The 14222-nt window shown below is 35.6% G+C and overlaps 3 protein-coding genes across 3 annotated transcripts; 2 read left to right on the forward strand and 1 right to left on the reverse strand.

The window, feature by feature from the left end:
- Window positions 1-2743: 2743 nt before the first annotated feature.
- On the reverse strand, window positions 2744-3508 carry LOC138903002 (uncharacterized). Its single transcript, XM_070190911.1, has 2 exons — window positions 2945-3508; window positions 2744-2899 (listed from the first exon to the last, which is right to left on the reverse strand). The coding sequence occupies exons 1-2, from the start codon at window positions 3506-3508 to the stop codon at window positions 2744-2746; spliced, it is 720 nt and encodes a 239-aa protein (XP_070047012.1).
- Window positions 3509-8256: 4748 nt separating this feature from the next.
- Window positions 8257-8946, forward strand: LOC104090654 (classical arabinogalactan protein 5-like). Its single transcript, XM_009595814.4, has one exon. It carries the CDS (start codon window positions 8372-8374, stop codon window positions 8777-8779), a length of 408 nt encoding a protein of 135 aa, XP_009594109.1. The 5' UTR covers window positions 8257-8371; the 3' UTR covers window positions 8780-8946.
- A 1373-nt stretch (window positions 8947-10319) lies between these two features.
- LOC138903003 (uncharacterized) lies at window positions 10320-10784 on the forward strand. The gene has a single exon (XM_070190912.1). It carries the CDS (start codon window positions 10320-10322, stop codon window positions 10782-10784), a length of 465 nt encoding a protein of 154 aa, XP_070047013.1.
- Window positions 10785-14222: the final 3438 nt, after the last annotated feature.

The following is a 14222-nucleotide window of genomic DNA, read 5'->3' on the forward strand; positions in this document are numbered from 1 at the left end:
CTTTTTACTTATCAAGAGTTAATTTGACTACTTATTAAAGTTAAAGTTTGAATTGAGCAATTCATTCTTTAGATTATTTTTTAGATACTAAAAAATTATTCAAAAAGTAATACTATAAGAGTAAATTTTCTGACATCAAATAGTTTACTATTTTGAAATATATTAGTCCCCTAAATCTTTTTGACAAAGAGCAGCAAATTTCAACTAACGGGAAAAAACAGGCAGCAATAAGGGGACCACTGACTACTGAATTCTCGGTATTCTCACTTCTCTGTTTTCCGAAGATCCTTATTGAGTAGTAGTTGTAGTTTCTTTGTCCTCTTCTGCCACAAGCAAACAAAGTTTTGCTTTTTTGTTTTGATATTTAGTATTCGTTTTGAAACTCGATTAAATTCAGATATATATCGAAAAGTTTTACATTTGAAATAAGGTATTCTTTAACAAAGACAATTTGATTCGAACATAAAATATCTGATTAAGAATAAAAAAAATTACTTGTCACGACTCAAGCAAACAAACTTTGTAGCGCAAGGAAACCAGAAAATGAGAAAACAAATGGACATAACACTTTGGATCACACGCCTCGTAAGACGTAGTTGACCAAACTTAGTTCATGCCTTCATGGCTAATGGTGAATTACACACATTGAATATTGAATTATCGACTTTGAATCTGTCTTAACCCGCGTTTTTATAAAAGCTGGAAGCACGTCGCTATATATTTTGATATCCTATCTTCCCTATGCACTTTGAATTTTATATTAAATTGAGCCAAGTTTAAATGACACTGACTTGAAAATTAATGATGATTCATATAATCAGTCGCAATTACTTAAAGTTGTGCCGTAGTAATTATTATCGTTATGTCCATGTCATTGTTTTATCGAGTCTCGTATATGGTTATTTATTACTCTCTCGTGTTCACAATAAGTGATATTTTGGATGTTTTCACACAGATTAAGAAATTCACTTTTTAACATTAATTAGCAATGAAATTGACCATATTAACATTTACTATCTCTTCACATAAATACCCCTAACACATACTCCAACATTATTTACTTCAAGGGCAATGTAGGAAAAAAATAATTAATTAATTCTTGAAATCTGAAAAAATTACTTATTTTGAAGCACAAAAAAGACCAAAAAATCACTTATTGTGGACGGGAGGGAGTAGAGCCTTAAACAAAATCATAGCTTTCGTTCCCTCTTGATAAAATTGATTGAATCTACACAATAATGCAACATGCAAGTGAATCTGAGTGAGAAATCTACAGTGGAGATAGAGAGAAAAGAGATGAAAAAGAAGATTTGTATTTTCTCTTTAAGAAGAAGAAGTTTAAATACACATGAGGGTGGATCTTCTATAACAACCCACCTCTAACGGCCTTAATAGCTTTTCCTTTAAGGACAAAGCTTTCTAATCTTTACACATAGGTCCCTCAGCTTAGTCTATGTACAATTAGTATGTATCTCAATACTCCCCTTCAAGCTGGTGGGTGAAATACATCAAGCACACCAAGCTTGGACAAGAGAAAATGATGTTGTGCTGATCCTAGACCCTTGGTCATAAGGCCAGCCTATTGTAGACTGGTAGGAATGTATTGCGGTGCCAATTGTCCAGCCTTAATTTTTTCTCGAACAAAATGGCAATCTATTTCAATATGTTTGGTTCTTTCATGAAAGATAGAATTGGCTGCTATTTGTAAAGTAGCCTTACTATCACAATGCAGAGGAACTGGTTGATGGACATGAACTTGAAGCTCCTTCAACAGTCCTAGAAACCATGTAATTTTTGCTGTTGCTGCTGCTGCTAGACTCCTGTATTCAACCTCTGCAGAACTTCGACTCACAGTTTGTTGTTTCTTGGACTTCCAGGAAAGTAGAGAATTACCCAACTTGATGATGTATCATGTGACTGGTCTCCTAGTGTTTGGGCAGGAGGCCCAGTCAGAATCAAAATAAGCAGATATGTTGTTGATAGGACCAGTACTTAGCAAAATTCCAAGCCCTGGAGCTGATTTCACATATCTGACCACACGCAATGTTGCATCCCAATGGGATTATTTGGGGTGTTGCATAAATTAGATAAGTACTTGAACTGCAAAGCTAAGGTCTGGTCTAGTAATGGTTAGGTAGAGTAGCTTCCTAATAAGTCTTTGATAGCTTCCAATGTCTTCCAGTTCCTCATCCCATTTGACTCTTACATGCTTGTCATAGTCGATGGTAGTTAATTTCTAATTCAGTTCAATGGGAGTAGAGATTGGTTTGGCTGCTGTAAGTCCAACTTCTGAGATCAATTGTAAAGCATACTTTCTTTGAGTGAGCAGTATCCCTTCCTTTGATCTCAGAACTTCTATGCCAAGGAAATAACGAAGTTCTCCTAGATCATTCACCTTAAAAGAGCTGTGTAGAGTCTGTTTAGCCTCCTCTATCAGTTCTATATTGCTGCTAGTTATAAGCAAATCATCCACATACACCAGGATTATAACTCTGTGAGGACCTATTTTCTTAGTGAATAGAGAGTGATCATGAGCACTTTGAGAGTAATCACCTTTCAGTAAAGCTTCAGTAAGTTTAATGTTCCATTGCCTTGAGGCTTGTTTAAGGCCATATAGAGATTTGAGTAGTTTGCATACCATATTCTCCCCTTGTTTCTGGAAACCCTGAGGTAAGTCCATGTAGACTTCCTCATAGAGGTCTCCTTACAAAAATGCATTATTCACATCCATTTGGAACAAAGTTCAACCTCTTGATGCTGCAATGCTGATCACTGTCCTCACAGTTACCATCTTTGCCACCGGAAAGAAAGTTTCATGATAATCCAAACCTTCTTGTTGAGTATAACCCTTTGCCACTAATCTAGATTTGTATCTCTCTATTTCTCCATTTGCTTTGTACTTGATCTTGAACACCCATTTATATCATATTGCTCTTTTACCTACTGGTAAGTCAACTATCTCCCAAGTAGCATTGTCCTCAACAGCCTTAATTTCCTGTAACATTGCTTTTATCCAGTTCTTGTTCCTGCATGCTTCCTTGAAAGATTTAGGTTCAACTTCTGCTGCAAACATTCCTAAATAGGCCTGGTAATTGTTAGATAAATGACTGTAGGATATAGAGTTGGAGATACAGTGTGGCTTGGACTGTGATTTGCATGTGGTAATGTAATCTTTTAGCCAAATAGAGGGTCTTGAAACTCTATTGGATTTTCTGGTATGCAAAGCATCATTAGGTAGTTGGCTTATGTCTGTTTGATCCTTAACATCATCAGTCTCTGCTATTGGACTCACAGCTGGTTCAGAATCATCTACTGCTGCTTGTTCAATGGAGGCTGCTTGTTCGGAATCAGCTACTGCTGGTGTGGTTTCTGAATCTACGGTTGTCACTCTCTCATTTGGAAGCTGCTCTTCAATAGTTGAATGAAGAGCAGGCTGGTCAGGCATAAGGTCAGTTGGAACAACTGATGGTGTAGTATTTGGGAAGAGGTCTTCTTCTTCAATTTGCATTCCTTCCTTGAAAGGAAAAATATGCTCTCTGAATGTTACATCTCTGCTGACAAATATTCTTCTGCTTTCTAGATCATACAACCTATACCCTTTTTATGTTTCTGAATAGCCAATGAGAATGGATTTTCTTGCCCTTGGTGCAAATTTATCTCCTCCAGGTAAATTGCTTGCAAAACAAAGACATCCAAATACTCTTAGATGGTCTATTTTTGCTGCTTTTCCATGCAACACTTCATATGGACACTTCCCCTGTAATACTCTTGTGGGCAATTTGTTTATCAGATAGGCAGTTGTTCTTACACAATCCCCCCAAAACCTTATTGGCACTGAGCTTTGGAACTTCAGTGCTCTTGCCATTTCTAATATATGTCTATGCTTTCTTTCAACTGTATCATTCTGTTGAGGGGTATATGGGCAACTACTCTGATGGATTATTCCCAAGGAAGCCAACAGTTCATTACATTGAGAATTAAAAAAATTCAGTACCATTATCTGACCTTAATACCTTGACAATCATACCAAATTGATTTTGAATCATTGCAACAAAGTTCTTTATTACAACTAGTACTTCAATTTTTGACTGAATCAAACACACCCAAGTATACCTACTATAGTCATCAACAATGGTAACAAAGTAATGCTTTCTATCATATGTAGGTACTCTGTGAGGTCCCCAAACATCTAAGTGAAAAAGTTGAAAAATTCCAGCAGAACTAGTACTACTGACATGAAATTTTAGCCTACATTATTTAGCTAGTGGTCATATTTGACAGTCCTCTTGTACCTGCACATCAACTTTATTCTGTAACTTTGGAATATGTTGCATTGCCTTAATTAAAGCATGTCCTAACCTTAAATGCCAAAGTTCAATTTTTTCTCCCTTTCTCAGGAAAACTCCTGCAGCTGCCACTGTTATGTTCTCCTTAAGCAAGTACAAACCATTGTTCTCTCTACCAATCTCTATCACTCTGCCACTGTAGAGATCCTGTAATATACAGAAATTAAGGAAGAATGTGGCTGAGCAATAGAGATCCTTTGTGAGTTTAGCTACTGACAACATGTTAAATTTAAAATCTGGCACATATAAGACATTTTTTACTGTCTTATTGCCTAATATGGAGGCCTCTCCTGTGTAGTTATTTGAGATTTGCTTCCAGTAGGAAGTTGTACTCCATGTTTCCCTTGGTCATCTGCCATTCTAACATTGTTTAGAATATTCTTACAGTGTGTGACATCAGTGTTGCCCCTGTATCTATTACCCAATCACATATACCTGCATCAGATAACAGAGAGACTATACCTGCAAAATTATTAGAACTTTCTGCAGTTGTTGGTTTGGACAGCAACCTCACCCGCTGTTGATACTGTTCTTCTGTGAAAAACTATCTTGTTCCTTCTATCTGCACATTCATTGGTTTCCCTTCCTCACTAATTGCATTCATATTCACATTGTTAGCATATACCTTTCCTCTTGTAGGCTGATTCTTCCTCTTGCTCTTAAAGTCAGCTGAATATCCAATTATTTTGATGTAATTTTCCTTAAGATGTCCTTTATATCCACAATGTTCACAAATGACTCCAGGCTTTCTTGCTCTAAAGTCCTGGCCTTTCCCTGCTAACATGGTGAGTGGTTCTCTATGCGTATCAACAATACCCAAAGACCTCTGACTTTCCTCTTGAGTCACTATGGCATAGGCTTCATTAACAGTAACAACATGCCTCTTAGCTAACACATTGCTCCTTATGTTGCTATAACTTTCATTTAACCCCATAAGATTTTGCAGCAAATGTTGAGATCTTAGGTGTTCCACTGAGGGTCAAGATTCTTCACAATCACACGAAGACAGTGGTACTAACACATCTAATTCATCCCACAAGTCCTTCATTTTTTGAAAAATAGCTAGTGACAGAGTCAGTACCTTGCCTTAGGGTTGCGATAGCTGTCCAGAGGTGATAAATCCTCGTCAAATCTGATCGATCAAATCTCTCCTGGAAATCATTTCACACTTTTCTTGCATTGGAGGTATAGACAATGCTCGGCATCAATTCACTTGATACAGTGCTCCCAATCCATGACAACACGATCACATTATATTTTTCTCATTGTTCAGCCAATTCTCCTTTGTACATACTTTTCACACAAGTTCCGTCCACAAACCCTAGCTTACTTTTTCCCCCAGAGCGCTAATTTCATCGCTCTACTCCACAGAGCATAGTTATCTGGCCCTGTGAGTTTGAGCAGTATTAGGACGGGTCCTGGAGCATCTGAGGGTTATAAAAACAATGGATGATTGTGATCTAGAGATGCAACTTCGTTTCCCGCCATGGCTGTCTGAAATTCAACTTCGTCGGAGCTCCGATCTTCTGTATTTTGCCTGAATCTCGATGAAATCAGGATAGCCGCTCTGATACCATTGAATCTACACAATAATGCAACATGCAAGTGAATTTGAGTGAGAAATCTACAGTGGAGATAGAGAGAAAAGAGATGAAAAAGAAGTTCTGTATTTTCTCTTAAGAAGAAGAAGGTGAAATACACGTGAGGGTAGGCCTTTTATAACAGCCCACCTCTAACTGCCTTAACAGCTTTTCCTTTAAGGACAAAACTTTCTAATCTTTACACATAGGTCCCTCAGCTTAGTCTATGTACAATTAGTATGTATCTCAATACCCCTCCAAAAAGAAAAGAAAAGAAGCAAACCCCACAATTATTCTTTTCATGACCAAAAAAAGTTTTTAATGTTTCTCTTCCATTATAGAGAAAAGAAAATATTTTGTAACAACGGAAACCTAGGACTTTTACTGTGTATAACTTTGCGCATCATACATGCCAATGGGAGTAAAATCTACGACAAGAAAAGTAAAGACAAATAGGTAGGTAGTTTGGGCCTGTCAACCGCAATCCACAAGTATTTCAAACTTTTTTTTCCTATATCACTTCACGCAAAATATACAAAAATGATATAACCCAAATGGTTAATCTCTCGTTCTGTGAATTAGTTGAGAATTTTCTACTTTACATTGCTTCTCAATTCCTAGGTACATTACGATTTGTGAGTCCATAATTCACTTACTTTAATTCATTCCTCTGTTGAACGAATATCTCTCTATAAGTACACATAATAAAGAAAAAGGAAGAAAGAAAGTGAAATAACAAGGCAAAAACAATATATATAGAAATTCATGAACTGGACCACTATTTTTCTTTGGCCAGGTGAGGAGTGCAATTGAAGTATGAATGCAGGTTGAATGAATTAATTTTTGCTTTTGGGTTTTATTTAGGTTTTCTTACCACGTAAGATCTGAATCTTTTGTTGCAATCTTTCAATGGCAATGACCAGCGGCGGATTTAGAGGGACGGAAGTGGTTCTCCCGAACCCCTTCACCAAAAAATCACACTGTGTATATAAGGTAAAATTTATTTTGTATATCTATATATTATATTTTAAATCCCTTTGACATACCCAAAAACATATTTTAGATATCAAAGGGGTTTAAAACCTTGATAAGGTCATTAGTTCAATTCTCGCCTGCCACAATTCTTTTATTTTGAACTCTCTAATTTTTTCTCACCAAGAAAATTCAATTGAACCCCAAAAGTAGTTGTGCCCCAATTGAGTTCCTACTCTCTCCTTTATCCTTATTTAACTGCCAAATTTCTTCAAATGGGTGGCAATCAATATTACAACGCATTTTGGCTCTTTAATTGAGTTCAATTATTGAAAAGTCTTAACATGTCATTTGAATTTGGAAAAGCAAAGCTGGAATAACCCCACAAGCACAAGAAAGTCTCAAGAGCATCACCAACCCTCTCCCCTTCTTCTAATCTAGAACTTAAATTACATTTTTTTAAAAGGTAACCATAAATCATAATAATTTAGGTTCAATAAACAACACTAATTTATACAGCACATGAATCCATATTCTGTAATCTGTAGTTTCCCATGAGAGAGAGAGTCTTCTAGATAGTCTTGTATACTTGTACTGTGTCATTTTATGTTCGCAAACAAAAGAATTGGTAGCACTCCTATTTTAATCAAATTAATAAATACAAGATATATGTTTTTATAAAAAAAAAAATTATTATTCAAATCAATTAATACACATTATTATCCGATTCTAATAATTAAGCATAATAAATTAATACTGTATAATTTAGAGTAAAATACTTGTACAGATAAATATTTTCCAACATTGAAACCCAAGCTACCCCGAACCCCCCCCCCCCCCCCCCCTATTTTTTTTGTGGCCAAGGCCAACACAGAAACGAATTGTCGCAACCAAAAATTATACGAATTTTATAATCCCCGCTAGCAAGACTAGAACGTGGCAATCATAACGGTAACCATAATGTTTGCTATAATAAATGATCCAAACGGTCGTTAACATGGCCAGAAAGAAAATTTTAAAAAACAGTTATTCCTTAGCTTGTTTCCATTATTTTTCCTTTGTTTTTATAAATGAAGAAAAAGAATCTTCGAATTTTTTGTTAAAAGTATTTAAAATACAAAAGTAGTACTGGAAAGAAACATTCAAACAAATCTTTTAGTATAATGAAATTTATCGCTTCACACGGAAAGAAAAATGTAACCAGTTGGGACACCGCCCCTCCCTTCTTCTGTCGTTGAGTTGTCAACAAATTATAAGTCCAGTCCAGATTCCTTATTTTAAATAAATTTTCTTCTAAACCGACCAATCAAAATTAAAATTTATTTTTCCCCATATTTCCCTCCTATAAATAGACCTCTCTTCCCGTCCTTTTTCTCAAACGGTACTCAACAACAGTCATATTCCTCCTTTATCTCTTTTGTACACTTTATTCCACTTCTCTTTCTCGAAAAAGCTCTTCGTCCAAAGGCTAGAATGGAATACTCAAAGGTAATCGTTGCTCTAATGTTGGCTTTGGTGGCTGGATCTGCATTTGCTCAGGCACCAGGAGCATCTCCGGCAGCTTCTCCGAAGAGTTCTCCACCACCGGTAGCATCGTCACCTCCGGTGGCGACTCCTCCATCTGCAGTAACACCTGTCTCTGCTCCTGCAAATGCTCCTACTACTGCTTCTTCTCCATCTGAATCTCCATTGGCATCTCCTCCAGCTCCACCAACTGTCGATACTCCGGCATCATCTCCTTCCGGTGGTGCTGCTCCTCCATCCATCGGTGCGGCTCCCAGCGGTTCTCCTACCTCATCTCCCAACTCTAATTCCTTGAACAGAGTCGCCGTCGCCGGATCTGCTGTTGTAGCTATTTTTGCTGCTACTTTGATGCTTTAATTCTCTGATCTGTGAGATATTTTTTGTTTTATTTTGCCGGAGCCGACGACTTTTATGGGCGGCGGTAGTCGTGACCGCTGTTAATTCATTTTTACTACCACTATTTGTTGTTTAATATTACTACATTCTTTGTTTATTAATGGAGGGTACTATGATTTATTCATCAACTAGTCAGCTGAAATAGTGCCTATGTGTATTATTTGTTCTGTTAAAGATCATTCATATATTACTTAATTGGGACACTTTTATAATGTCAAATACGCAAGTTTTACAACTCCTTTCAGAACTTAGCGCCTAGAAAGTCATGTTTGCTTCAAAATAAAACAGGACAATTAAAAAGATTGGTATTAAGATCATTAAAAAAGGTAAATATTGCTCTAGTGTTGATAGTAAAAGAAATTTGACACTATTTCCTTGGTTCTAATATTCTCTAATCCCAATTTTTGTGTTATAAGTAGTAGTACAGTAGTTTAATTGGTTACGAAGTTTACGAAAAAAATACTTTTGATTTGAGGTCTAAAACAATCAATTAAAACGGAAAGAATTGTTTTAAACGGATAAAAAGAATCACATCACATAATTTCTTCTATGTTGGTCATAGACATATGTGGCAACAACTAGACAGAAGAAAGCAGGACACTAACGTTGGGAAATTTCCAAAATTAGCCACTTTATCGGAAGCTCCTGACACTATTTGGTACCCCCCCCCTTCCTTCCCATTTTACGTCATTTTGTTTGAGTGGGCGTCGAATTAAGAAAGAAAACAAAATTAAAATTTAAAATCTAAATCAAGTAAACAACAACAACAACGTAGTATAATCCCACCAGTGGGGTTTGGGGAGGGTAGTGTGTACGCAGACCTTGAGAGGCTGTTTTCGATAGACCCTCGGCTCCCTCCTTCCAAGAACTCCCCACCTTGCTCTTTGGGTGACTCGAACTCACAACCTCTTAGTTGGAAGTGGAGGGTGCTCACCACTAGAGCAACCCACTCTTGTCAAAATCTAAATCAAGTAAGTCAAGAAATTTGTGTGGTTATAAATAATATTATTATAATAAATAAAAAATTTAAAATTAGGTTGATTCTAAATATAAAAAAGTGTACTCCAGTATTTATTAACTAAAACGAGAAGTGAATCACATAAAATGGAGACAATGGAGAATAATTTCTTCTCAAATATTATCTTCTTTGTTATAAGAAATATCAAATTATGGTGGATGTCTACTCTTCCTCCATGATCTTCATCTCAAATGCTTAATGACATATTCAATGACATATTTTCTATGTTTAATGACATTCAATAACATATTTTCTTTACTTTTTATGCCTATATAAAAGCCTTGTAATAGATAGAAAAATACACACAATTGAAGAAGAAATAAGAATCTCTCATCTCTTTCTCTGTATATCTCTTAGCTTGTTTTTCCTTGTTCCATATTGTTACTTTGAATTATATTTTATAACATATTATCAGCACGAGACTCTACCGTCTCAAGAAGCTCTTTGAGAAGACTAAGGTATAACTTTTCTCCTCTTTTAATTATGACTGATATTATGAAAAGAAAGTTCGTTGCTCTTGAAATTTCGGGCAAGAACTATATGACATGGGTGTTGGATGCTAAAATTCATTTAGATGCAATGGGTCTTGGAGACGCCATTAAAGACAAAAATAAAGCATCTACCCATGACTGTGCTAAGGCCTTGATTTTCTTGCGCCATCACCTTGATGAAGGGTTGAAGATAGAATATCTCACAGTCAAAGATCCACTTATTTTGTGGAATAGCTTAAAGGAAAGATATGACAACTTAAAGTTGGTCACTCTTCCACAAGCACGATATGATTGGGCTCATCTGAGGCTCCAAGACTTTAAGTCTGTTTCTGAATATAATTCTGCGATGTTCAGAATTACTTCTAAATTAAAACTCTGTGGAGATACTATCACTGACTATGATATGCTTGAAAAATCGTTCACAATATTTCATGCCTCCAATATGGTCTTGCAATAGCAGTACCGGGAGAAAGGTTTCAAGAAGTATTCTGAGTTGATTTCTCTTCTCCTTGTGGCTTAACGAAACAATGACTTGCTCATGAAAAATTACGAAAATCGACCCACTGGGTCTATACCATTGCCTGAAGTGAATGAGGTGTATTCCCATTATTCTAAGCGTGGAAAAGGTCGTGGACCTGTTCGTGGTCGTGGTCGTGGTCAAGGAAGAAATTTTTCTGGTATTAATCACCCCCCAAAGAAAAATAACCACAAAAAGTGGAAAGGGCCAAAAGCAAATGGTTCAGAAATTGAATGTTATCGTTGCGGTGGAAAAGGGCATTGGGCAAAAATATTTGTCGCATACCAAAATATTTGGTTGAGCTTTATCAAGCATCTCTAAAGAATAAAGCCCCTGAAGCTAATTTTGTCTATGACAATGAATTTGACATCACCCACTTGGATGTAGCAGATATTTTTGAGCACCCTGATGGAAAAATAAATCACTCGATCGGTGATGTATCTATGGTTAAAGATGATTGAACAATTTGATTTTTATATTTTCCTATTCGTAGTATCTAATGAATAAACATCTTATAATTTTTATTGCACTTAATAATACTTCTTATGTAGTTCTTAAAATTATATGTATTTCCGAAATTTCATAAATTTTACAAACAAGGAGTAATATCTAAGTAATTAGTGTCCTTGTCTCAGTGATCTTTTAACGCTTTTTATTTTCCTTTATGTTATTTTAAATCTCTTTAAGAAAATATTTACAAGTACCCTGGAACAACTTTTGTTACTTCACCCTCAATATTTTTTCATGTACATGGATGAAATATTATGAATAAAGAAAAGAGAAGCAACTTAAATTTTTTTTTCTTATACGGATCAATTATTTTTCATACATGTAAATCAATGTGTAGGAAAATACAAATAACTTATACATGTAAATAAATTTGTTGTAGTTGTATTAGTTATATGTGTAATATACTTCTAATTGTATTATTTTGTATACAATTAACTTATACATGTAAATACAAATAACTTATACATGTAAATAAATTTGTTGGTTTAACTTTATTTCTTTTTCTTTTTCTCTAAAAATACTAATATTTATTCATATACTTCTTTTGTATGTCAAACCATGGGAAGAAAATATGGATATTTTCAAAGCAAACTTGGATCAAAGTTCAATTGTAAAAATATTTGCTTAATTGATTCATGTACAACACATATAATATTCAAAGAGAAGAAATATTTCTCTCATTTAAGTATGTGTAAAACATATGTTACTATAATTTCTGGTAGTAGTAATCTAATTGAAGGCTCTGAAAGAGTTAATATAACTCTGCCTAAGGGAACAATACTTATCATAGAGAATGCAATGTTCTCCTCCAAGTCCAAGAGGAACTTGTTGAGTTTTAAAGATATCCGCCGAAATGGATTTCATATTGAGACAATAGATGAGAATAATCTCGAATATCTCATCGTTACCAAGAATGTCTCTGGCCAGAAAAGGGTTATTGAGAAGTTCTCATCTTTATCTTGTGGCATGTATTGGACAAGAATTAGTGCAATTGAGGCACATTCTATCGTAAACCAAAAGAATTCTAATTCTAATACTTTTGTACTTTGTCATGATCGATTGGGACATCCTGGATCAATTATGATGAGACGGATTATAGAGAACTCAAATGGTATCCATTAAAGAATTTCAAAATTCTTTTAAATAATGAGTTCTCTTGCACTTCTTGTTATCAATGCAATTTGATTATTAGACCATCATCAACAAAGGTTGGGATTGAGTCCCCTGCGTTTTTGGAACGTATACAAGGGGATATTTGTGGACCTATTCACCCACCTAGTGGGTCGTTTAGATATTTTATGATCTTAATAGATGCATCTTCTAGATGGTCTCATGTGGGCCTATTGTCATCTCGCAACCTGTCGTTTTCAAAATTAATGGCACAAATAATTCGATTACGGGCACAATTTCCCGATAATCCAATTAAGTCTATTCGACTTGATAATGCTGCTGAGTTTTCATCCCAAGCATTTAATGATTATTACTTATCAATTGGGATAAAAGTGGAACATCCTGTAGCTCATGTTCACACTCAAAATGGCCTTGCAGAGTCTTTGATTAAACGTCTGCAATTGATAGCAAGACCGTTACTCATGAAAACGAAATTACCCACTTCTGTTTGGGGTCATGCCATTTTGCATGCAGCAATGCTAATTCGTCTCAGACCGACAAATTATCATAAATATTCCCCGTTGTAATTAGTTTTGGGTCATGAACCTAATATATCTCATCTAAGAATTTTTGGATGTGATGTATATGTGCATGTAGCACCGCCATATCGCACCAAGATGGGTCCCCAAAGAAGGTTAGGAATATATGTTGGATTTGAATCGCCCTCCATTATTCGCTACCTCGAAACATTAATGGGAGTTTTGATCACTGCTCGATTTGCAGATTGTCGATTCGATGAGGCATTTTTTCCAAAATTTAGGGGAGAAATTGATGAAATCAAACGAGAAATTTCGTGAAAAAGTTCATCATTATCTCATCTTGATCCACGTGCCTCTATTTATGAAAACAAGATGCAAAAGATTATCCATTTGCAGAAAATAGCAAATCAAATGCCGGATGCATTTACGGATCTGAAAAGAATAACGAAATCACATATCCCTGCAGAGAATGTTCCAATCCGTATTGATGTCCATGTTGGACAATCTTCTAGTGTCATAGCTAATGAGTCAAAAGCACGCCAAAAACATGGCAGACCATTGGGTTCTAAGGATCAAAATCCTAGAAAAAGAAAAATAAATGATCAAGATGACACTACGAAAGAGTCTCATAAAGAAACCCATGATTTAACCAATCATGAGATTCATGAGGATATCGCTGAGCCTTAGACTCAAGAAAATAAGGAACTATCAATAAATCCAATCGATATTGAGAAAAATTTGAATCGATTGAATATAGTGGTGGATTATGTCTTTACATACAATGTTGCATCTAGCATTATGCAAGATAATGAGGATCTTGAACCTCAATCTATTGGAGAATGTCGACAAAGACGTGATTGGCCAAAATTGCAAGATGAAATCCAATCTGAGTTGGATTCACTTGCGAAACGTGAAGTTTTTGGGTCTGTAGTCCAAACACCTAATGGTGTTAAACCTGTTAGCTATAAATGGGTCTTTGTACGTAAAAGGAATGAGAAAATTGAGGTACAAAGATATAAGGCATGCCTTGTTGCACAAAGATTTTCACAAAGGCCTGGTGTCGATTATGAAGAGACGTATTCTCCTGTTATGGATGCTATAACCTTCCGTTATCTCATTAGTCTTGTTGTCCACGAAAAGCTTGACATGCATTTAATGGATGTGGTTACAACCTACCTTTACGGCTCACTTGATAATGAGATATACATGAAAATTCTCG

The sequence above is a fragment of the Nicotiana tomentosiformis genome, chromosome 12 (assembly GCF_000390325.3).
Source record: "Nicotiana tomentosiformis chromosome 12, ASM39032v3, whole genome shotgun sequence".
Classification (NCBI taxonomy): Eukaryota; Viridiplantae; Streptophyta; class Magnoliopsida; order Solanales; family Solanaceae; genus Nicotiana; species Nicotiana tomentosiformis.